General features: G+C 49.2%; 1 protein-coding gene across 1 annotated transcript; it reads left to right on the forward strand.

The window, feature by feature from the left end:
• The first annotated feature begins 18,342 nt into the window (after window positions 1–18,342).
• LOC126540988 (solute carrier family 22 member 7-like) lies at window positions 18,343–20,157 on the forward strand. Its single transcript, XM_050187800.1, has one exon. The coding sequence runs from the start codon at window positions 18,343–18,345 to the stop codon at window positions 20,155–20,157; it is 1,815 nt and encodes a 604-aa protein (XP_050043757.1).
• Window positions 20,158–24,791: the final 4,634 nt, after the last annotated feature.

Raw genomic sequence — 24,791 nt, forward strand, 5'->3', positions numbered from 1 at the left:
TGATCCTGTCTTTCTCGGCCTTGTTCCAGTGGACGAATGCCGCCACGTACGCGACGTGGCTGATCGCGAAGGCCTGAATGAGCCGTACGACGTTTCTTTCTTTAACGCCCCTCCTGTTGTTGGAGACTATCTGTATTAGCCGAATGGCCGCAGTGACTTTCTTTTCCAGGCGTGTTATAGTTTCCGTGTTTGTTCCCCTGTCTTCGATCCAGAGACCCAGGACTCTAACCTGTTGGACCATGGGTATCTCCGTGCCTTTCCTCGTGGTTAATCTGATTCCCCTTTTGTGTAGTTCCGCTACGTCTCTGGACGGTTTGCCGAACCTCCTGGGGCGGTAGAGCAGCAGTTCCGATTTTTCCGGCGAGCATTCAAGTCCTGTGCCCTCTAGATGATTTTCGATCGCCTCCACCGCCCCTTGAAGTCTGTTCTCCATATCGCCCTCGCTTGCGTCTTTCGTGGTCCAAATCGTAATGTCGTCTGCATAAACGGTGTGATTAATGCCTTCTATTCGGTCCAGTTTTTCCGATAGTCCGATCATGACGAGGTTGAAGAGCATCGGTGACACGACGGACCCTTGCGGCGTGCCAGCGCTGCCCATGTCCACCTGGATACTCTCCTCCTCGTCCAGTCTGATTCTGGATGTTCTTCCCGTAAGGAAATTTCGGATAAAATTATACGTTCGTTCGCCCAGGCCGACGAGTTGCACGATTCTGTCGAGTATGGCCGTGTGCTTGATTCTGTCGAAGGCCTTCTTTAGATCAAGTCCAAGTATTGCCCTCAAGCCCCGCCCCGTGGTATCTATGACTTGCTCCTTTAGTTGTATCATGGGCTCTTGTGTAGAGAGCCCTCTTCTGAAGCCAATCGTGTTGCTGTGGTACAGGTCGTTTGACTCCAGGTAGCCGTTAACTCTACTCAGGCAAGCGGGCTCCATCACTTTACCAACGCAGTAAGTGAGAGAGATCGGCCGCATGTTCTGTATTTCTAAGGGTTTACCCGGCTTCGGGATGAGGATCACGTCGGACCTCTTCCATTCGTCGGGTATCCCGCCGTTCCGCCAGCACTCGTTGATGTAGTCTGTCAAGCGGCTCGTTGCCTGGTCGTCCAGGTTCCGGAGCATCTTGTTGGTCACTTTGTCGGGGCCCGGAGCCGACTTGGTCTTGATGGTCTGCAGGACCGCCTTGATTTCTTGCTGGGAGAAATCTCTGTCGAGGTCTTCGTTGGGAGAGCCCGAGTAGTTCCGGTGTTCAACGGCTGGAGGTCTCTCAAGGTAGAGCTTGACGATTTCATCACCCATTTCACGGATGTTTCCTTTGTACTTGTGTCTGAGCTTGGTCATTTCCGCTTTCGCCGCTGTCTTCGTTCCCGACGGGTCGAGCAGGTGCTTGAGGATCTTTCACGTCTTGCCCGTGTTGATGTTGCCGTCCATGGCGTCGCATACCTCGTCCCAATCCTGATTGCATAACTGGGCGCAGTGTGCTTCGTTGGTCTTGTTTAGTTCCGTGATTTTGCGCCTTAGATTTCTATTGTGTTTTTGCCCTTGCAGCCGTTTCTGGATGAATTTTTTGGCTTGTACGAGGTGCGCGAGCCTGCTGTCCATCCGCGGAGAGTGACCACCACCGTTGTCGTCGTCTTCATGTTCACGTCGAGCCTCCCAGTCGTCCCACTCCATCTCGGTCGTGGCCTTTTCTACGTCTCGTAGCAGCTCTCCGTTCCATTCCTCTATGTTTCTTATGGGTCCCTGTTCTTTCTCGTCTCTGATTTTGCGGAATTTGTCCCAGTCTACTAGCCGGTACTTATGTTTTATTCCGTTCGTGACGCGAGCCTCTCCTAGGGCTATGCTGAGTATCCTGTGATCGCTCCCCAGGTTCTCGAAGGTGTTCTCCCAGGTGATTCGCCCGGCTCTCCTGCATAGCGTTAGGTCATGTGTGGTGTCCCTATGGGGGCTTGCACCCACCCTGGTGTGTGAGGCCGGCTCGTTGAGAAGGGTTAGGCCGGCCTTTTCTATGAGGTCGGCCAGATTTTTTCCCTTCTTGGACGAGTGTCCATATCCTCACTGCGTGTGTGGAGCGTTGAAGTCCCCTCCGATGACGAGCGTGTTGTCGCCGGCGATGGTCAACGTTTCGTTTATTAAATCTTCGAAATTGTGTGTTAGGCCCTTTTTGGACGGGCTGCTGCAGACGTTCAGGACGAAAGTGCTGCTCCCCTTCTTGCTGCCTGGCACGACATCTATGAGGATGTGGCTAATGTCCGTAATTTTTCTCATAATTCTCGGGATCGCGACCAGACCTTTTTTGACTAATGTGGTCACGACTATGTCCCGCCCCGTCCCTTTTGTGCGTTGTTTTTGGGTGGCGTACCCGGCAATTTTGGCGTGGTCAAATGTTTCCTGGAGAATGATTACGTCGGGCTTTTGTCTTCTTGCGGTCAATTTAATGTGTTGTGTCATTGTAGCTTTTTTGTTTGAGAAGCTGCGGCAGTTCCACTGCCAGATGACGAGTCTTCCCTTTTTGGTGCCCGCCATCTATACGAGAGCTTCTTCTCCAGCTCTGCGAGCCGCCTGTCGTACTTTAGGGCCTGCGCCTTCCTCTCTGCCTCGCTGTCACTAATGCGCGCCGCCAGCATCTCGAACATTTTCTCCATTTTGTCAGAGAGTTTGTTGAGCATGTCCTCAAGGACGTCAGTTTTTTTTGTGCTAGGTCGGGATCTCTTGACCTCCTATACCGAAGAGACCTGTTCGTTGGTCTTGGTCTCCGGGATTTTACGCTTGGCGCCCAGTGGGTGTGCTACATCTGCTAACATATCCACTTCCTCCTCCATGGCTTCGGTGGATGGGGTGGAGACGGAGGCGAAGGCTGCTGACGGGGGCGACGATTGCGTCTGTATTTTGGTAAGTATTTCATTAAGTGTTTTCTGTTTCGTCATTTTTTTGGCTGATTCGCTGTTTTGTTTTTTTGCCTTTTCTAGCTCCTGTCTGAGTAGCTGGTTTTCCGTTCGATATTCCTTCACGCGTTCCTCTATGCGATCGTACCTGCCCCTATCGTTACTCGTATTGCCGGACCTTCTCGATTCGCGATTGGCCACTACGTCTGACCAGCTCACCTTTGCTGGTGGCGTCTGTTCTTGCTTCTTCCCCTTCGTTTCGGGCTTTGTCCCCCTCGAGGTGGATATGGACCCACTCCCGGTCCTGTCCCTGTTCCTGGACCTGGACCTCGAGGTCGGTCGTCCCCGCGCTCCCGGCCTAGACCTGGATCTGGATCTGTCCCTGGACCTCGAGATCGGTCGTCCCCGCGCTCCCGGCTGTTAAGAATGGCGAGCTGCAATGTAGGATTGCCACCCAATTACGACTGGGGGACAAGACGCGCATCCCCCACTCTCCGTCGCTTTAGCTAGGATGCGTTCGATGAAGCGGGCTTTGTGCTGAAAACCGCCGCCATCCCCCAGCCCCATCGCCGTTGTGACGGAATGAGTTCGACGGACGAACTATTGTGCCCAAACTCCCCAGCAAGGCCGTTTTTTCTTGCTTCCCACGCGCCGAAGAGGACGCAGGACAACGAGTTACCCAGAATGGCTCTGAGCTTCCCGGAACGGCACCCCTCTGACGTCGGCGCCGGACATCGGAATGTGTGTGCCTATGTGTGCGTAAACTGTTCTGCGGAACGGCGCCCCTCTGACGTCGGCTCCGGACATCGGAATGTGTGTGCCTTTGTGCGCGTAAAGTGTTCTGCGGGGCGGCGGCGAATTTACAATGAGTAAACGAACGTTCGCGTCACCTTGTATCGCGGGAGGCGGCTAGTTTTGCGATGACGAAACGGACATTCGCCGCCTTGTATCGCCGGCGGACCGAGTGTTTAAAGACGGCTGTTGTGCGGATGCTCGACACACTTTCTCTTGAGCAGTCATGTTGGACTGACACCCTTTTTCTCAAGCAGTCATGTTAGACTGATATAAATACTGTAAATAAACCCATTTTCCTCGTTCTCGATGAGAAGCAGTTCTTCCCTTCATCAACGTCCTCAGCGTGGATAAGTTGGACGACGGCATGGGCCAGCTACCTTCGAATTCATGCCGGACTCCAAGCTTGACAACGGATCACGAGCGACGGGATTGAGCCCCCAATCCTGACACGGCCTGGACATGGATCTGGATCTGGACCTGGAGCTGGGCTTGAATCTGGGTGCGGGAGAAGGTTGTGTGTGGTTGCTATCCCCGCCGTCAGGGTCTTGTGAGCCGGCTACTCGCAAGAGTTCTTCCTCGTTTCTTCTCGCTGTCTATCATCTTAGTTTTACCATGTACGGCGTCTTGTATTTAGCCCTGCAAGTCCGGTCCGCCGTGGGGTGAGCTTCTCCACAGAGCTTGCATTTAGGTGCGCATTCGTGGTCTTTGGGTGGGTTTTTGCTACCGCACGCCGGGCACAGCTTGTCGTCCGGTCTGGGCCACACATCGGGTCTGTGCCCGAGCCTGCCGCACTCTTTGCAAAAGTCTATTTGTTTCCGATAGAGGGATACTCTCATCATGATGCTGTTGAAGTGCGCCCACGCGGGGACCCTGTTGCCCTCGTACAGTAGTATCACGGTGGTCGTGCTGCCCAGTCTCTTGGCGTACGCCAGGGAAGGGTTCCTCACGTTCACCAGTGCGTGCACGAGCTGGTCTTGTGTGTAATTGAGGGGAATGTTGCGGATTATCCCCTTGGCCATCTCTTCTGGTGCCGAGACGTACGCGTTGGTCGTGTGTTTCCTCCCGTTGATTGTTAATTCCTTGATTTTGGCGACTTTAGTCGCCGTCGTCTCGTCAGGTGCGCTTACTACCAAGATGTTTTGCGTGTGGTTGGGGCAGATCGTGATGATTTCGTCGCTGCTCACTCCTGCTTCATTGCGTATCGCCTCGTCTAGGCTGGCGCTGCACGTGTTTCTGATGTTCAGCCCGTCTCTCGGTCTTACGATTATCTTGATGTCGTCTCTAGGTAGCCTGGGCATCTTACTTGCTCGTAGAATCTTGTTCACTATGCACTTCCCGCCTTTGCGCGTCGGGCTTCTACAGCGGGTGCCTTGCTTGTCTGCCTCTTGGGTAGCGTTCGCGCGGCCCTTTCTTTTGTGCGTAACTTCGATCCATCCATCCGCGTCGCCGTCCTCGGCTCGGCTCGCGGGATCATTTCTTTCTTCTCTCGACTTGGTATTCAGGGTTTCCCCCACTTCTGCCTCGTCTACCTCCATTTCGGAAGTGCTTCCGAACCTCTGGCTTACATTGCGACACCGTTTTCCGCCATACCGGGGGCCGGTAGGCTTCCGCTATAGCCCTTGTCGGCGTTAAGCTTAGCTGGGCTTCTCACTTCGAAAAATCTTCGAAAATGGTCGCTCATTCCGGGTCTCGGTGTCCCTGGGTTCGGGTCGATTTGCTCTATCCGATGGTGGTCGGTTTTCAGGTATTTGACTCGATAATTCAGCGGAAAACATTCATTAAGGCAGAGCCGTCGCGAAGTGCGTCCGCTGCGCTAGCACAGAGAGATCACACAAGCACAGGGAGAGCACACAAGGACAGACGCAGACTTGCAACCAATGTTTATTCCACAAAGACCACATATAGGTACATCCCAGAAATACAGCCCTGCGCGTGCGCGGCAAAAATATAATCCCCAAAATAACTTTCTCTTCATGCAATACGAAACCTAACTACGCTCATCAATAAACGTCATCTCACTGTTGTGCAGATAAACCGAGGTGTCGCTGATACAATCATGTCCGTTCTTTCTTGCACGATACACCTGGCATAGCTCGGCTAAGCTCGCATGCTCGGCTATCTCGTCACCGACACTAGATCTTCACTTCTTTCGAGATCAGCTTACACGGGCAGGCCAAGCAGTGGGTAGGAAGGTGCCCACTCACTTTGTTCCTAATTGACAGTTCATGCACACGCAAGCGTACATTCACGCACCTTCCTGTTTGGCCTACGTAGACTTTGCCACAAGGGAGAGGAACCTGATAGGGTATACCCCAACACTGCAATCCACGTAGGAATCGGTGTACTTTATTCCGAATCCTTGGACCTGTTCCTGCTTCTTTTTACGTGCGAGTATATGTCGGCAAGCTTACCGGGAGCCGGAAACGCCACCTCAACTCCACATCGTTTCACAACATTTCTTAAATTGTGGGAAGTCTGGTGAGCACAAGGCACAACATTACGTTTTTTATCTTTGTCCTGGCGTTGCAGCTTCACTAATATTGTTTTTCGTTTTAATCTTCTTAAGCACTGCCTCCGCTACTGCCGTAATGACTGATTGCGGGAAGCCAGCTTCTTCTAGCCTTACAATCTGCTTGTCAAAGCATTCCTGCATTTTATGTGTACATGACTTCTTTATGGATGATTTGATACACTGGGTGGCTATTGCCCGCTTCACCGTTTTCGCACGAGCCGACTCGTAGGGCAACGATTTCTTTTGGGAAGTTGGGTTATATTCCCAGCACACATGGTTGTCACAGGAGGTTGTCTAAAACTGGATATTATTATCCTTTGTTAGTTCAGGAGTAAAGGTCAACCCTTCCCCAAGGCGCTGAAAGATGTGTAGTACATCTGCGATGGCGTCGTTATACGTGGAACTGGTTAGCTTCTATAAAATTACTAGAAAAGAGTCAACATAACGAAAAACAGTAACAACCTGGTCACGGTCGATACCTTTGTTCACCGCTCTGCCAAATTCCGATAAGAATATATTTCACAAGATAGGAGCAACACAAGAACCTATGCATATGCTCTGTTTCTGTACGTAAAACTCTTCTTCAAATTAGACGAAGGTAAAGTTGAGGTAAAACTCAAGCAACGCTAAAAAGCTATCAAAAGTCAACTTGGCAGAATTCTGAAAAGACGCTTTGCCATTAACTTCAGTACATTTTCGAACAGCCTGAAATAATGAAACGTGAAATATAGAATAAACAAATCTTCTATGTCAATGGAAAAAGCATGACCAATGTCCTCGTTCGACTGTATGAACTTAGTAACAGCGTCCGAGTTTTTCGTTTCAAACGAGTCGTTCACTTCTGGGTGCGACAAACACTTCTGCAAAAACCTGGTTACGTCATTTTGCCAAGTTCCTTTTTCACTCAGGATAGACCGGACGCGAATATCCTCTTTGTGCGCTTTGGCAGTAAAGGCGCACAAGATATGACAGGATACGGAATCCGGAATGTGGCTGCATGGATGAGATTTCTGAATGTTTGTCATCAGAATGTTGAACTTAGTTTCATCGTTGTGCATCCCTCTTTCTGTGTCATCATCATCATCCCTCATCACACCTTTATGTCCCCGTTCCCCTTCTCCCCGTAAAGAGTAGCATACTAGAACGCGTTAGCTCAGGCCGACCTCTCTGCCTTCTTTCAAATAAATTCCCTCTCTCTCTCGGCAGTAAAAACCACGATCAATCCATCACCTTTGCTTTTGTTGACTGAGGTAGCCAGTGTATGTAGTTACAACTCCCTGAACCTGGAAACAGACTTTCCCTTCATCTTTGCGGCTTTCACTGGCATAGGTTTGAACTTATTTTTGACAGCGGCTATCGCCTTGGCAACGTCAAAGGTGAACTGCCGGCCACGATCACTTATCACCACAGGAGGAGCTCCGTGAGAGGAAATAATCGAATGCAGAAGAAACCACGAAACATCGATGCTGTGGCTGAGACAAGTACCATTGTTTCAGTACAACGTGTTAAATAATTCTCGCATACGATTATCCAGCGACAGCCGGTGGAAGACTTGGGGGAGGGACTAACTAACTCTATACCCATAGTAAAATATTTAGCGCGCACAATTGACAAGGACACAGTGAAAGGGGACACACGAGCGCAATTGTGTGCGCTAAATATTTTACTATGAATTCGTACCAACTCACCCAACTATCAGTTCTGCTGCAATCGGTGACGACGACGAAGTGTTTCTATCATAGAACGCTTGTACCTTTGTCTCGCTTTGTTTCTTTCCAAACTCTGAGAGCTGCCGCTCCCTTGTTTCGGCAATGGATGAAGAAGCCCTCGAAGACCTTCCTGGAGCCAAGCCATCACGTGGGGTCGCGTCCAGGAAACGTGGAAATGCGTCAAGTGACACGGACAGCGAGGCAACCGAGTTGTACTCGGACAGCGTCGACTCGTCGGACGACGATTTCACACTTGTCATGAGCCGAACCACAAAACCACAAAAATAAGACTACTACGGAGGTCTTCGTCGCCAAGTGTCTCCACCATGAAGACAAAACTACAGCGCTGGCCGTACACTATGCTCTTCATGCCTGTGTACCCAGTGTCCAATCTGCGACTCTAAACAGGCAAGTCCTTTCTGCGTTTCTTGAGGGAATCGCGCCAAACGAGATAAAGGACGTGAGAATAAACGCACGGAAGAATGTCCTTGCAGTAGATGTTCTACACCGTAGTGTACTGCAAAGCCTGCGGCACGTAACGGAAATCGACAAAGTACAAGTGCGATCCATGATACCTACAGGCGGCAATGGCACTGTCGGCGTCATTTATGATGTCGATATATCTATACCAACCGATGACTTAGCGATATTAATAAAGCCAACTACAGAAGGCACTCTTATCACGCACATCACAAGACTTAAATTGGCAACACACGTTGCCTGAAGCTGTGGTTTGAGGGAGACAGCCTTCCCTCACACGTCAAAGTTGGCCACGTCCGCCATTAAGTCCGCCCATACGTACCGAAGCCCCTGCAATGCTGCAAATGCTGCAAGATGGGACACGTAAAAGGTGCCTGTAGGGATAACCTCGTGTGCCCACGGTGCGCTGAATCTCATTCAGCAGATGCCTGCCGCGCAACTGTGTTAAAGTGCCCTAACTGCCATGGTACTCATGAGGCCTCATCCAATGATTGCCCGCGGGTGAGGAACGAGCGAGCAGTACTCAAACGTATGGTACGGGGCCATTCAACACACAGAGAGGCTGCCGCTACTCCCAGGCGACGACGACATCACTACCGAAGAGCATCACGACGAGTTACATCTATGGAAAGATATATACCATTTTCCGGCAAAGCGGCTACAGAATCAACGCCGACTTCCACAAAGACAGACACTGCGAAAACGAAGAAAGGGTCAAGTCGCGCACCTCCTGAAGAGTGGCCTACACTTCCACGAGCACAACCTGCATCAGAGTCGCATCAAATTGCGCCGCCCTCAATGACCTCACGAACCGCGGATGCGACGACGACTGAGGATCGCCAAGTCATAGTGATGCTGAAGTCACTTATGGACGCCATGCGCATTCTACTGAACAGCACGAAAACCCCGTCGGCACAGAGCGCACTGCAGGTGCTGGACACTTTGAGTCCGGTGCTTGCGGCTCTATGGTAAAACTATGGCCCGAGAATTGCCGTCGTTTCAAGAGGAGGTCAAGAATGCATCTGTCTTTCCATGGAACGCCAGAGGCCTTAGGTCACGCATGTCCAACTTTAGACAGTTTGTTTTTACGCATCAATTTCCCATTATCGTGATTTGCGAGCCCAACCTGTCAGCTCCTATCAGACTGTCCGGGTATGAGTGCTTTATGTCCCCTACCCACGGAGAGTGCAGCAAGGTTGTTGTGTTTATACGCCGTAACATGGCTTATGTACATCACCCAGTGCCTCCTGACGAAGCAAATCAATACGTTTGCTTAACAGTGAAGAAGAAAAAGCCGTCTAGACTGTTAGCGCTTACGGGGAATTTTGACATCGACTCCACAGCCGTGGGTGCTCTCAGGTGACTTTAACGCCCACCATTACCTATGAGGAAGCTCCAAAGTGAACTCTAGAGGCAGAACGTTGGTGTCCTTTGCCTATGAACTTGAATTTTGCCTGTGAAATGATGGAAGCCCTACTTATCTGCGTGGATCAGCGTATAGTAGCTGCTTGGACCTTACCTTCGTTTCACGTCCGCTTTCGAGAAGAGTGCACTGGTTTTCGGATTTAGAAACACGGGGTAGCGACCACATCCCAACCTATTTGAAGATCGAAGGTTTGACTAGCTCCAAGTCCTCCAGAACCGTCCAGTGCACCGATTGGCCTAAACACAAAATAATAATGGAAGACTGTTGTCGTGACGGCACCTCCCATAACCTACAGGTCGCGATAAAGGATGCCATACAAACAACCACGCATTTGCTTTCGTATTGTTTTTCCAGCACCGATTTCGACATCGAACTAGCGAAACTTCGAGCAATTCGCCGTCGTGGAGAGCGAAGATATACACGCACGAAGTCCAGTTATGATTTGAGATTGGCTAGACAAACACAAAAGAAAATACAGCGTCACATGAACAAGCTGGCTTCGCGACAATGGGTGTCCTTTTGCGAGTCCCTGGATCCGCGAAAACCGTTGTCGTTTATATGGAGGACTGTTCGTGGCCTTCGCACAACCTCTGGTCAGCGCCACCCGTTTAAATCTCTGGCACTCCATCTACAATGTAGAGATATTGATGTCGCTGAATCTTTCTGCAGAAAGATTGCTGGCGAAGCAGATTCCGATGGAATGGGTACGGGAACGTTCAACCACCCACTGTTCTCACGCGATCCCCGCATGGAATGCCCTTTTTCTATGGAAGAACTAGAAGCTGCGCTGGCTTTGTGCAGGCGTTCTTCAGCGCCAGGACCTGACGGCATTACATACCGTGCCCTGTGTAACCTAGGAGACCAAGCTCGGAAGGCACTCTTGCTCCTGCACAACGACTCCTGGCAGACGGGTACGGTTCCGCAAGAATGGAAGTCAACTCGCCTTATTCCACTTCTCAAAGCTGGCAAGTCGCCTTTGGACATTTCCTCATACCGTCCGATCGCTCTTGCCAGCTGTGTCGGAAAAACAATGGAAAGAATGATTTTAACACGTCTGGAATAGTACTTAGAGTACTATGAAATCTACCCAGATGTTATGGCCGGATTCAGACGTGGCCGTTCGTCAACAGACAACGTTGTTGACTTGATAACATTTGTGCAACACCAATAGGCCTGTAAGCGACTACCTGATGCTCTGTTTCTAGACGTCAAAGGGGCTTATGATAATGTCACCCATGAAGCCATCCTTAGCACGTTAGAAGCCGTCGGACTTGGTGGTAAGATATATATGTGGGTGTGCAGCTGCTTACAGAGGAGACCACTCTACGTGCACACAGTGTTAAGAACAGCCAGCTGCAGTGCAATGTTTTACCAACCCGTTGCGACTGTGGAGGCAACATCCCAGGAGCATCGCCGCCAACTTCTAGCCACGGCGTGACTAAATAGACTTTGTCTCGGGGAACAATACGCGCATCCCCCACTCTCCGTCGCTTCAGCTAGGATGCGTTCGATGAAGCAGGCTTTGTGCTGAAACCACCGCCAACCTCTAGCCTCCTCGCCGTTGTGACGGAATGAGTTCGGCGGTCCAACTATTGTTACCAAACTCCCCAACGCGGACCTGATCTGCTACGGGTGCGCGAGTTGCCGCGGGAACGCCGTTTTGCACTCCTTCCCACGCACCGACCAAGACGCAAGGCAACGCGCTACCCGGAACGAAGTTCTACGAAGCCCCTCTGACGTCGGCTCCGGACCATCACCCCTGTGTGTATGCGTGTGTGCGTGTGTGCGTGTGTGTGTGTGTGTGTGTGTGTAAACCGTGCCGCGGAGAGGCGGCTAGTTTGCGATGACTAAACGAACATTCGCATCACCTTGTATCGGGAGAGGACCGAGTGTTTAAAAACCGCTGTTGTGCGGCTGCTCAGGACACCCTCTCTCAAGCAGTCATGTTAGACTGATGTACTTTCTCAAACAGTCATGTTAGACTGATATAAATACTGTAAATAAAGCCATATTCCTCGTTCTCGATGAGATGCAGTCCTTCCCTTCATCAACGTCCTCAGCGTGGATAAGTTGGACGACGGCATGGGCCAGCTACCTCCTAATTCATGCCCGACTCCAACCTTGACAACGGATCACGAGCGATGGGATTGAGCCCCCAATCCTGACAACAGAAAATGGCCCGACATCCGAGCATTACAGTAGCCGAGGAGTCCCTCAAGGCGGAGTGCTTAGCCCAACTCTTTTCAATCTCACCCTCTGTGGATTAGTTGACAACCTGCCAAGCACCATACGACTTTCCATCTATGCGGACGACATCTGCATTAAGGCATCAGGTGTGACACGACTTCAGCGTTGCGCTCGGCTTCAGAAGGCAGTCACAATGCCATCTTGCTACCTTCGTGAACAAGGACTTGAAATTTCATGCGGAAAGTTCGCAATGGTGGCATGCACGAGGAAGCGAATGTCTGCTTACGGCGTATCTATTAGCGGGCAACTTATACCATACAGCAGAACTCACAGGTCATTGGGAGTCGTAATTGACAGAGACCTATCTGGGACTCCGCACGTGAATTACGTGAAAAAGCGGCTGACTGCTATCTGTCACCTGTTCAGGTTCCTTGCAGGAAAAGTTATAGAGCATCTATACAGGCTATGTTACAGCTGTACATGGCGTTGTTCGTTGGTTTCCTGCGATACAGCCTGCCTGTAATATCCAACACCTGCAAGACTAACCTGCGTACGATTCAGAGTATTCAAGCCCAAGCCCTTAATATATGTTTTGGCTTACCACGCAGTGCATCAACGGCTGAAACCATTGCCCTTGCGCAGGATTACCCAATCACGGCGCACATTACCGTTGAGACAATGCGTATGCATCTCAGGCATTATGCTTGGACTTCTTCCCACCACTTGGCGAGCCTCACTGCTGCAAGGCCCTGCTCGACATTTAGCGGTATTGTCGGTGCACATCGTGCGTCGTTTACTTCAGGGTACGCACCTGCGGCCAAGCCAGCGTTTCCTCCTCCATGGTGTTTGAGCCGTCCACAAGTACATATAATGATTCCAGGTCTAAAGAAGAAGACAGATATACTGACCCCTGCTCTAAAACAGCTGAGCTTACTTGTTTTGCATGAGAAGTACAGCAACCACGTGCACATCTATACCGATGGATCGACTACGTCGTGCAGTTCTGCTGGTGCCTTGGTTATACCAACGCGAGGAATGACACTGCGGTTCAAGACATCGCATGTCACGACCTCAACGGCGGCAGAACTAACAGCCCTGCGTCGAGCACTGGAATTCATTGATTCTGAAAGACCTACAAAATGGGCTGTGTTCTGTGATTCAAAACCGGCATTACAGTGCACGCAGTCCGTTCTACGACACGGATGCCATGACCAATTGACATACGAAGTCGCGAAACTTTACCATCACGTTCAACAAAAAGGTCACGAGGTCGTTTTTCAATGGGTACCTGGCCATTGTGGAATCAGTGGCAATGATTCCGCCGATAACGCTGCTCGCACAGCACATCAAGAAGAGCACAGCGTTCCAATTCCGCTTTCGAGGACAGACGCCGCAAGGCAGCTTCGACACCTGGCACGCAGTCTCACACTGACCGAGTGGAACTCGCCAAACTTACGACTTACACGACTGCATCGACTAAACCCTTCCCTGCAACTCCGACCTCCAATCGGACTTCCTCGACGTGAAGCTACGCTTCTCTGTCGCCTTTGGTTAGAAGTTGCCTTCACAAAGGCATACTCTACATTAATTGGAATGACTGACAGTGCAGCATGCGAGGTCTGTGGCACCGAAGAAAACATCGACCACCTGCTGTGCCACTGTCCACAATACACTCCAGAGAGACAAGAATTTGCCAAAGCTTTCCAAAAACTGGACAATCGACCGCTTTCTGTGCAGGTGCTGCTGGAACACCGCCCCCGTCGCCGGTCGGCCCATAAAGCGTTGAAGGCGCTTTTGTGCTTCTTAAGGACGACGGGCTTGTGCGACCATCTGTGACCTTTAATGCAATTTCTGTTGGACCACACACGTCAGCGAATTCACCGCAATTTCCTTCTTTCCTTCCCTCCTCTCTCTCTCCCTGTTATCTTTGTTTCCCTTTCCCATTCTCCCGGTGCAGGGTAGCCAACCGGACGTTATTCTGGTTAACCTCCCTGCCTTCTACTTATCTCTTTCCCTCCTTTCTGCTGCAATCTATACCCACTTTCTCAAAAGATAAAGACGGCGGATCTAACTGGTTGCAGAGTTCTTGCAGGAGCCGTAGTCGGTAGTTTGCGGCGTGGGCAGACATCACAGCTGGCGACGTGCTCCTTGGCAGTCTTCCACGATTGAGGGCAATGGAAACGTGGTTGGAGGTGGTGGAGCGTTCGAGCGAATGCAAGGCGTCCGGATGTAAAGTCGTCGTGCATGGCCCAAAGTACTCCAAGGCGCAGTCGTTGAACGCCGACGACCACCAGTGGAGCGCCATTGTTAGAATAATTCTCGCAGAACGGATTTATTTACAGTGAAAACGGTAGAGAAGACGTGGGACGGTTCGAAAGAGCCGATCACCAAAACCTCGCACCACTTCTTTTTCTTCTACGCTCCTCCGGTGTGGCGTCAGAATATAGCAAACATAGATCATAGTAACCCTACCATAGATCATGTTTCGTCAAATAGCTCCGTGTGTAAGTTAAAAAAAAAGCGCTGGTATTAGATGCTGATGAGTCCAATCATTATCCTCTACTGCTCCCTATGTCAAATTGTCTAAAACGTAGGCAAAATGGCATAGAACGTGATTTGTTTGACTCATCCTTATATAACACTAATGTGCGGAATATCGATTGATCTCCTCTTTATGCAATGGTTTCTCCAAGCGAATGTTATGACTTGCTTGTGAAACTTATTTCCGGGGTGTCTGCGTCCGCGGCAACTAGAGTTACTGCTACTGGGTGGCTAAAACATTTCAAAAGAACCATGGCTAACATGCTCAATATTGAGTTGCATTAACAATAAATATAACGTATATAAGAAACTTAAACGGCAACCTTTCAATCTTATATTGCGAAAGATGTACTCCCAGTGTTAATCCATGTTGAAAAGTGTGTTCTTTATGGAAAAAAAAAAAACAGAAGCTTTCTCTAACTATTGTATTCACAAGTCACAATAGGGACGACTCTAGAAAGAACTGGGATATTTAAAATAAGTACCTGTGAATACAAGTAAAGCAATATCCACCGGATGGAATAATGTACAGTGATGTTTGTTGTGCCACCCCTCGCAATGTAAGCAGTGGTTTTAGTGTTTTGTTCTCTTCCTCTGAAAGTTATTCGCGAGTTGTGTGTGATGTGACTCACATACCCCATTCACAGTTTTCATTCTACCTTAACCCGACAGACGAACCTGAAGTGTCACCAGTAATACTTGGCGTAGGTATGACTGCTTGTGGTATCGACAATACATCGGCTTACATGCTAAAGTTAGTTAAAGATATCATTTTACCGGTACTTTCTCATGTTTATTACGCGATTTTTGTGACGGGTATATTTCCAACTCTAATGAATATAGCAAGGGTATTACCAATATGTAAGTGTAGAGATAAGGAAAATGTAGAAAATTATAGTACAATTTCCACACACCCCTTCCTTAGTGCGGTTGCTAGCTATTCGGTTAAACTCATTCTTAGAAAAACACAACATTCCCTCACCTCACAAATTTGGCTTTAGGAAAGCCCTTTCTACTACCACTGCAATATCAGCGGTCATGGACTCTCTTCGGAAATCTATCGAGGCTGGAATATTGGTAGCAGGTATTCTCATAGATTTTGCAAAAGCGTTCGACTCATTACATCACGATATACTAAAAGCTAAATTATCATAATATAGCATCAAGGGAACACCCTTAGCACTTTTTGAGAGTTACCTAAAAGACTGTTGACAAGGTGTCTACATTGGTGAAGCGCCAATCTGATATTAAAGCTATTAACCTAAGTGTTGGCAAGGCTCAATTATAGGACGTATGATCTTCTTACTATATATTAACGACCTGCCCTCATAGTCACATCATGCTCGTCATGTCTTTTATGCAGGTGACACTAACCAGCTCATTACAAGCCGTGAAGAAATAACTCTGGTTACTAAAGTTAACAACGACGAAGAGGTTCTTCATCACTGGTGCAAAGCAAACGCTATGTAAGACTGAATCCAAGTAAAACTGTTTTACTGTGTTCCGCTCAACAAATAAGAAAATCGCAGATTTATAGGTAGTGCTGCATGATAGCTACCCTACCCTACCTGTCCTGCTGACCAGACGATGTTTTTGGGTGTGTTAGTTGAGTGTAATTTGAAATTCTCATGTCATGGACGCTGCGTAATAGAAAAGGTTTCTTATAGTCTACACGCTCTCGCACTCGATGCAGTCATTTCATTTGCTCAAGACATTTTAGTTAACCTGTATTTGTTTTTGTTCATTCACACATCAATTATTGCATGCCTGTTGGGGCTTCACCTATAAAACACGCTTATTACCCATGTTGAATTTACTGAACAGGCTTTTCATGTGTTAACACACTCCGCGCCACTACAATCCCAGCAGACTCGGTGTATTAAACATCTATGATCTAATCACATATAACGCTGCTAGCCTCCTAGATGCTTGAACTTATACGCTGGAAAATTGAATTAGATACTGTTTGAATTGTGTCTGAATACTGCTTGAACACTGTTTCAATTGAATCAAATACTGCGTCAGTCTACATTAAATAATGAACGCACTAGACATCATTTCGTATTGGCAAAAAAAGTACGCCTGAATAGCGGTTGATCATCCTTGGAGTTTTCCAGAACATTGAACTGTAATAACCTAATTCTATTATGAGATGCCTTTATTCCTAGCACTTGTTTAAAGAAGAATATTGGCAGAACCCATCTCGCGACGACGATCAACAGTATTGCGTTTAGCATTGCATCAACATAGCGACACCGCGCATTACCACCTTCGGAACGAGTTATGTATAATGCGTGTACTGCGGCGGGATTCCGCTTTCGCGCTCCCTCACGGACACTCGGCGCCGTCTAGGGCCGCCGCCGCGAAGCCTGCGCGTGGCCTTTCGAAATGCATGGCGTGCCGTGGCGGGCGAATGGCGAGAAGCGCGTCATGCGGCAAACCTGGGCTTCTCTCTCGCGCTTCTTTCTTAGGGAGCCTCCATGTACCGCGTAAAAACGCGGTACATGGAGGCTCCCTATTCTTTCTGAACCCGCTGCGCCATCTAGTGGCGCCGCTGAGAAGTTTCCGTGCGGCCTCCGAGACGAGAAGCGTGACGCGCCGTTGCCTGCGAACGCAGAGAATTGTTCCCTCTCTTGCCGCACGCTCAGTGGCGTATATTCGGTGGGCCAATTAAGTTAGCGAGAGGTTCATTGAACAGCTGCACATACCTAGTGCATTCATGGCGCCGTTCGCTAAATCGTTTTATAGAAAAGCGGCAATACCCAGTGCATTTGTGGCGCAGCCTCCTAATGCGCCGAGTTGCTGTCCTTGCGGAACTATTGTGACGCGGTTTGGACTCCGCTCAACATCGGGAAAATTTAAGAGAACTTTTTCTTCATTGCAGTGTCACATTCCCAATGGCGCATACCCAGAGCTCCAAGTCGGCGTCAAAGATTTTCTTACCCGCCACGGTTGCTTAGTGGCTATGGTGTTGGGCTGGCAAGCACGAGGTCGCGGGATCGAATCCCGGCCACGGCAGCCGCATTTCGGTGGGGGTCAAATGCGAAAGCATCCGTGTACTTAGATTTAGACGCTCGTTGAAGAGTCCGAGGAGGTCCAGAATTTTGGAGTTCCCAACTACGGCGTGCCTCATAATCAGGTCGGGGACTTGGCACGCAAAACACCATATTTTTTTTGAAGGAGTTTCTTGAAGACCAGCATAGACCTAGTGGCGCATATCTAGTGCTCTAAGACGGCCACAAGGACCTCTAAGAGCCACAAAGATCGGCACGTACGTACACGCCCCATACCCGATGGTTGAATTCAAACCCTGCTCCCTCAGCACTGCAGCCCGAAGCGCTGCCCATTGGACCATAGACTACCCAGTGACTCAGGTAGACGGGGAAACGGTTAGATACAAACACACACGGCAACAAACCTATAGCCCCCGGAAAGTGCGTAATGTACCCTAAGGATGCTAAAACATTACAATCTAAAGAAGTCACTAATTAAACCTAAACTACAATAAAATTGCTCGCCTTCCTGGTTGCTGTCAATCCTACTCACATATTTTTGTATAATCTTTAATTATATTGGTTAGGAACCATTAAACAATATTGTTGGGTCGCGGAAGATGTTTATGTCAATGAATGTAAATTGAAATGAAATAGATTGGTTGAAATTGAAACAAAAAGAGAATGCGACAGAGCGAGAAAAGTTTTAACCTACGCCGGAACTAAACATCCTTTTTTTCCAATGCCATCCGACGCTCGGCCAATACTGCGTAGTGGGTATGCGCGCCATCAATAGAGGGGGAACCAAACCGAACCGCCATGACATCGCAGAAGAGAGGCGCTGCGCCTCCGGCGTCGTACTCATTCGGGGAGAACGTTTGGGGCCCGAATCCCATCCACCTTCTGCGAGGCGCGGATCGGGACGAAGAAGTGCCGTTGGGCGACGGCCGTTTCCAGAAGCAAGTGCTGCTGGCCTCGATGCTCGCCGGAACTACGTTCCTGTTGCACCTGGTGAGCTTTCGACTCACGACGCGCATCCTGGACCACTGGTGTCGGCACCCGGAAGCGTTCACCAATTTGAGCATCCAGGAGTGGCGCAACCTGGCCACGCCCATCGAAAAGGACGGTTGCCGTAGTCACTGCGCGCGTCGCGAGCCCCCCGACGGCGGCAGTAAGGCGTATATAGTGAGCTGTGAAGCCTGGAACTTCGACTTCGCGCCTTACGGCAACAACATCGTAAGCGAGTGGCGCCTGGTGTGCGACCGGCGGTGGCTCATCGAGCTGGCCGTGCTGACCTACATGGTCGCTGGCGTCATCGCCCTCCCAACAGCAGGAGTCACCGCCGACCGCATTGGCCGAAAGGCCGTCATTAACGTGTCGCTCGCTGCGCTGCTCGTGGCCGGATTCACCACCAGTCTCGCCAACTCGTACCTGCTTTTCGTGGCGCTGCGCATCGTCGTGTCTGTGACGAGCAACTCCCTTTGGCTCGTCCAGTATTCGGTCCTCTACGAGGTCTCGACGCCAGCGAACAGAGATTACTATTGCTTCCTCTCCATGGCGGCAGCCTCTGTCGCCATGCCCCTCTGTGTGCTCGGCATCTCGCGGATACGACTGGCCTGGGACGCGACCCACCTCGTCCTCATGGTGCCCACGACCATGCTGGCAGCCGTGCTTTCCACGGTGCGCGACGAGTCACCTGCCTGGCTCCTAACCACGATGGACACCCGGGAAGCCGAGCGTGTCGCCCTGAAAGCCACCCGCATGAACAACGCCGACACCGATTTCTGCCGCACCTGGTTTGCCTCCGAGGCGCTCAGGGCTGAGCGTCGGAACAGCGAGCAGCCCTCCGAGCGCAATGTCCTCTCTACGATCCTTAAGCAGCTGAAAAGGCGCTTCCTGCTGTTGTGCTACATGTGGTCTGCGCTATCGTTCGCCTTCAACCAAGTGAATCTGAACGACATCTTCTCCGTCAAGAAGGCGACCGCCGCGGCCGGTATACTGGGAATGCTGGCAATGTACGCCGTGGCATACTTTTTCATCTTGCGGTACGGTGCAAAGCGCTCTTGCATGGTGGCCATGCTTCTCTTCAGCCTTCTCGCCGTCGCCCTCACTGCTGTGTACGGCGGCGAACAGTCACTGCTCAGCAGCGTGCTCGTCGTGCTTCTCCGCATGCTGGCCAATCTGTTTGTAGTGCTCGCCTTCGTTGTGACCGTGCGACACTACCCGGTCAAAGTGCGCTGTACGGGCATTTGTGTGGGTTTCGCACTCGGCAGACTGACCGGTTCTCTGGGCGAAGTCGTGTTCCGGCTGGCTCCCAAACATCGCCGAGATATCATGATCGCCGTCGTTGCTATCGTAATGGCGCTGGCCTCCATGGCAACCGAGTACCTGCCGTCGAGAGTCCCCAGCGTCGTCTTGGCGCCCGCATCAATATCGACTCGCTCCAGAGGAAGCAGTCAGGTCGCAGGCGACGAGTTGAGGCACCCGCTTCAAGCCTTGTTCGCTCGACTGCCCAGGCGCCCCGTAAAGGCGCGTTCTTCCAAGGGACGCCGTCCCAGGGATGAGAGGTTGCCCGAGCAATTTTTGCTGAGGGCTTCGAACATCTCTCAGTCATCATCTAATACGCAGCACTGAACTCTGTTCGCGAACGCCCGTGCTCATCATAATTTCGCCGTATAAATTTACTCTTGCAACAACGCTGCTATATGTGTAACGCTTGCCGAGATATGCTCGAGAGGGCAGGCATAATTATGCATACAAGAGTGTACGCTTGTATTGCGTGTTATTTTCACGTCCGTAACGACTGTTCCAAGCTGTACCTCAAGGAAGTACACTCGGCCCACTGCTTTTTTATTTGGATGTGTCTGATTTTGGTTTATTGCAGATGAAGTAAAAGATCTTTCACTACACTGACGATACAGCCACTGAATATTGTAAAGCCGTTGAAATGTTTCAGACAAATATAGCTAAACTAGTGGACTGGTTCTCGCAACATTTTATTTTCTTTAGGCCTTCACAAAACTGACATGTTTAAAAAGAAACGCAAATGCAAAAACAGGCAAAATGCGAAGGTTGTGGGTTCAGTTCCGACCTGCGGCAAGTTGTTTTTTCATCCACTTTAATTTCCATTAATTTATCGTTTTATTTCATTTATTAAGCACAAATAATTTCCCCTATGTTGTCCTTGGTGTCAGTGTTTGCTGACGCCATCTGGAACCCGCATCAAGCATATCTCACCGAAGCATTAGAATCGGCTCAAAATCGTGCTGTTAGATTCATTCATACCTCATACCCATGCGACGTCAGCGTTTCATCTCTGAAATCAGAATCCGGCTTGTCAATGCTTTCATCGTCGCATTTCGTCTCTTCAACGTCGCATTTCCAGTCTTTCCCTGTATCACAAGTTCTTCTTTTCTTCCCTTAATCAAGAGCCTTACATCACAGTAGCCGCACGCATATCTCATCGCACCAGCCATCCACTTCAAGTAGCGCGCATACGTGCACGGACGGCCTTCACAGCCTCTTTCTTCCGTACCGCCACAGACTGGAACGGCCTTCCCACCAACATCGCTACTACCACTTGTCCATCTTCGTTCACAGAAATTGTAACCGACCATTTCGGTAAATAATTATTTATCACGATTTTTTGGCTATTTTTATAACCTTTATGCAATGCCCCTACGGGGGCTTTTAAGGTATATAAAGTGAACTGAACTTAGTATATATTAATGACCTGCCCTCGCAGTTACACCGTGCTCGTCATGTCCTTCATGCAGATGACACTAACCATGCTCATTACAAGCCGTGAAGAAATAACTCTGGTTACTAAAGAAGAAGAAGAAGAAGAATTTTATTTATTCATTCACAAAATAAGATCACAGTAACAAGATATACAGAAGGAGGTCCCAAAGCTCAAGGCTGTAGGGGGACCTCCTGTTCTAATTAGAAAGATCAACACAAGTTAGGTTAGAGCAAACGCAGCAAAGGAACTGAAACATTATATGATAGTACACAGAATTGCGTTTTGAACAAATAAAAGTAACAAAACAATTCAGGTTAATGCAAATACAGCAAAGAGGTAGAATTGTTAACATGTATTAATGCAAGAAAACAAGTAAACTAAAAACATGACATAACACTGTACAGAATACGTTAACAAAGCTAACGTATTCGTAATAACGTAATAAGTTAACAAAGACGAAGAGGTTCTGCATCACTGGTGCAAAGCAAACGCTATGTAAGAATGAACCCAAGTAAAACAGTTTTATGGTGTTCAAGTCGCAAATAAGAAAGTCGTAGATTTATCGGTAGTGCTGCATGATAGCTACCCTATCTGTCCTGCTGACCAGACAGGCAAGCACACAGGGGGGGTGGGGGGGGGCGACCACGAAATTAAGCGGCATATCCCCCCCTTCCCGCCCCCACGCCACTAGTCCTCACACACATTCCTAAAGCGCCGACAAATCATCTATTCGGCGGTCGACATTTTGCTGCCTTTTACAGCGAACGCTGTGTATGACTAACCTTCCGTAGTTTTTTCGGCGTCCGTCAACATAAAAATCATCATGTGGGCCGATCCTCGTGATAGGGCACAAAGGTTCCAAGCTCAATGGCACATACCCCTGTGGGTTCGGGAACATGTAACGCGCCTTTCGAAAACTTCGGGATGGGTCCGCGTATGGGGAGTGCCTGCTTCACCTCCGCCGCGGGTCGGCCCGGCATTGCACTACCTTCATGCAGACCCACTCCTGAGGTGAAGCATTTTGCTTTTCGTTTGAGAGCTTTGACTGTCGTCAGCTCCCGCTGTCATTCCATCTTCACAAAGTGGAACGGTTGTCAATTTTTTCACTCTTGTTTGGATGGCGTTAGTTATCGGCATCTCCTGGGGTGTGAAGGCTAGTTTTCTCATCGATTCGGTGACGGCGCGATTAACCCGAGATGAGTTCAGTAGTCACCATCTATTGAACGATCACGCGCATCGCTGTTGCTTCGTTTGTTGAGCCTTCTTTGTTTAGACTGATCCAGGGATCAGGAAAGGGATTTGGTTCGTAGTCAGCTGGTCTGTATGCTCGTGGAACGAGTTTCGGCCAGAGAAAACGCCATTGCGTTGAACTTTTCATTTTGCGTCATTATTACCTCGAGTGATGGCTCGCCGCGACGCTGGCAGATCCTCGTAACCATATACCCGCGATATGGGTTAGATAAGGTGGAAAACCAGATAATGCGAAACAGCGTCTATCATGAGACCCGGCAATAACCGTTAAAACCATAAGCAATATGACTGTCACCCGTTACCTCGTGTGGCTTTTCGCTAATTGTACAGCAGTTTTCGTGCAAAATTGGCAACTGGGAACAAGAGTCGCAAGGAGTTGACAAATTAAGCGATCTACTAAGGGAAAGAGCCAAGGCAATAGCCAAACAAGAAGGAAAAGCGAAACTTAATAAATTTAACCGTTCATGAAAATATTTATGGATCAACATCTTTTTATTTAAAGAGTAAGTAGAGAAAAAGCGGTCGAAAGTGGAGAATGTTTCCCTGTTTCTTGAATGACGCTTCTGCAGTTATCAGACGAGCCGCCTGGCGTAGCCACTTCTCTGCTGAGCTGATGTGGATGTTTTTCTAACCTTCCGGCGGTGGGCGCAGTACGTCTAGAGCCGCAGCGTCCTGCGCTCTACGCGGTTGTACGGGCCTGGTGACCAGGCATCGTTACGCAACTTCCCAAATAACAACACGAGTCGGTTTTGGCACCTAAATTACCAGAGCAGCAGGATCCAAAAGAACTGTGATTGTACCGCAAATATATATATTTATATATATATGTATATGAGGTAGGTGATTGGGTAAGGGAACAAACGCGAGTTAATGATATCTTAGTTGAAATCAAGAACAAGAAATGGGGCATGGGCAGGACACGTAATGCGGAGGGAAGATAACCGATGGTCATTGAGAGTTACGGAATGGATTCCAAGGGAAGGGAAGCGTAGCAGAGGGCGGCAGAAAGTTAGGTGGGCGGATGAGATTAAGAAGTTTGCAGGGACAACAAGGCCACAATTAGTACATGACCGGGGTAGTTGGAGAAGTATGGGGGAGGCCTTTGCCCTGCAGTGGGCTTAACCAGGCTGATGATTATATATATATATATATATATTTCTGTATAATTCTTCCAGAGCTAATTCAAAAAAACGCTACTAGAAATCTTCATTTTACACTTGCGCTTGTTTACTTGTTTTGGGCAGAGTTCTTTCTGCGCTTCTGTCATGCGCGAGTCCATTTGATGTGGGTCCTTGTTTGCCAAGTAGGAGAGGTGTATCTCACAGGCGTACTTGTGAGGTACACCTTATTTCAATTCTCTTTTGCAGGTTTACGCGTCGTTATGGCGAATGGTGGGCATTATTCACATTTGTTCTAGTAAAGGTAGCCCCCCTCTCATTTGCATAAAAAAGGTAGCTTGGATTGCCCCCTCCCCCCCCCCCCCCGCCCTCCGAAAAAAAATTCTCGGTACGTGCCTGTGACCAGACGTTGTGTTTGGTGGCCTAGTTGAGTGTAATTTGAAATTCACATATCACGGGCGCTCTGTAATAGAAAAGGCTTCCTATGGACCACACGCTCTCACTCGATGCAGTCATTTCCTTTGCTCAAGGCATTCTAGTTAACCTGTATTTGTTTTTGTTCATTCAAACATCAATCATTGCATTCCTTTTGGGGGTTTCCCCTATAAAACACGCTTACTACCCATCTTGAATTTGCAGAAAAGGGCTTGTCGTATATTAACACATCCTGCGGCCCCAACAAACTCAGGAAACCTAATTAAATCACTCGGTTTATTAAACCTCTCTGATCTAATCACAATAACGCTGCTAGCCTCCTAGATGTTTGATTTTATACGCTGGAAAATTCAATTAAATACTGTTACCCTGCGTCAGTCTACATTAAATAATGAGTGCACTAGACACCACTTCGTATTACCAAAAAAAAAAAGTACGCGCTAATAACGGTTGACTTACCTTGGAGTTTTCCGGAACTTCGAACTGCAATAACCTTAATTCAATTATGAGATCCCTTCATTCCTTGCACTTGTTTAAAAAGGAATATCGGCAGAACCCATTCCGCGATAGCTGACGACAGTATTGCGTTCAGTATTGCATCAGTATAGCGACACGTACCACGCATTACCACCTTCGGAACGAGTTATGTATGACGCTTTCGTGCTCCCTTACTAGTGTTCCTGTATACGCTCCCTCAGGGAGCAGAGTAACGCATAACTTTT

Source organism: Dermacentor andersoni, chromosome 2 (assembly GCF_023375885.2).
Source record: "Dermacentor andersoni chromosome 2, qqDerAnde1_hic_scaffold, whole genome shotgun sequence".
NCBI classification, from domain to species: domain Eukaryota; kingdom Metazoa; phylum Arthropoda; class Arachnida; order Ixodida; family Ixodidae; genus Dermacentor; species Dermacentor andersoni.

Coding starts and splice junctions, on each gene's coding strand:
- LOC126540988 (XM_050187800.1), top strand. CDS start 18,343: ATGACATCGCAGAAGAGAGGCGCTGCGCCTCCGGCGTCGTACTCATTC.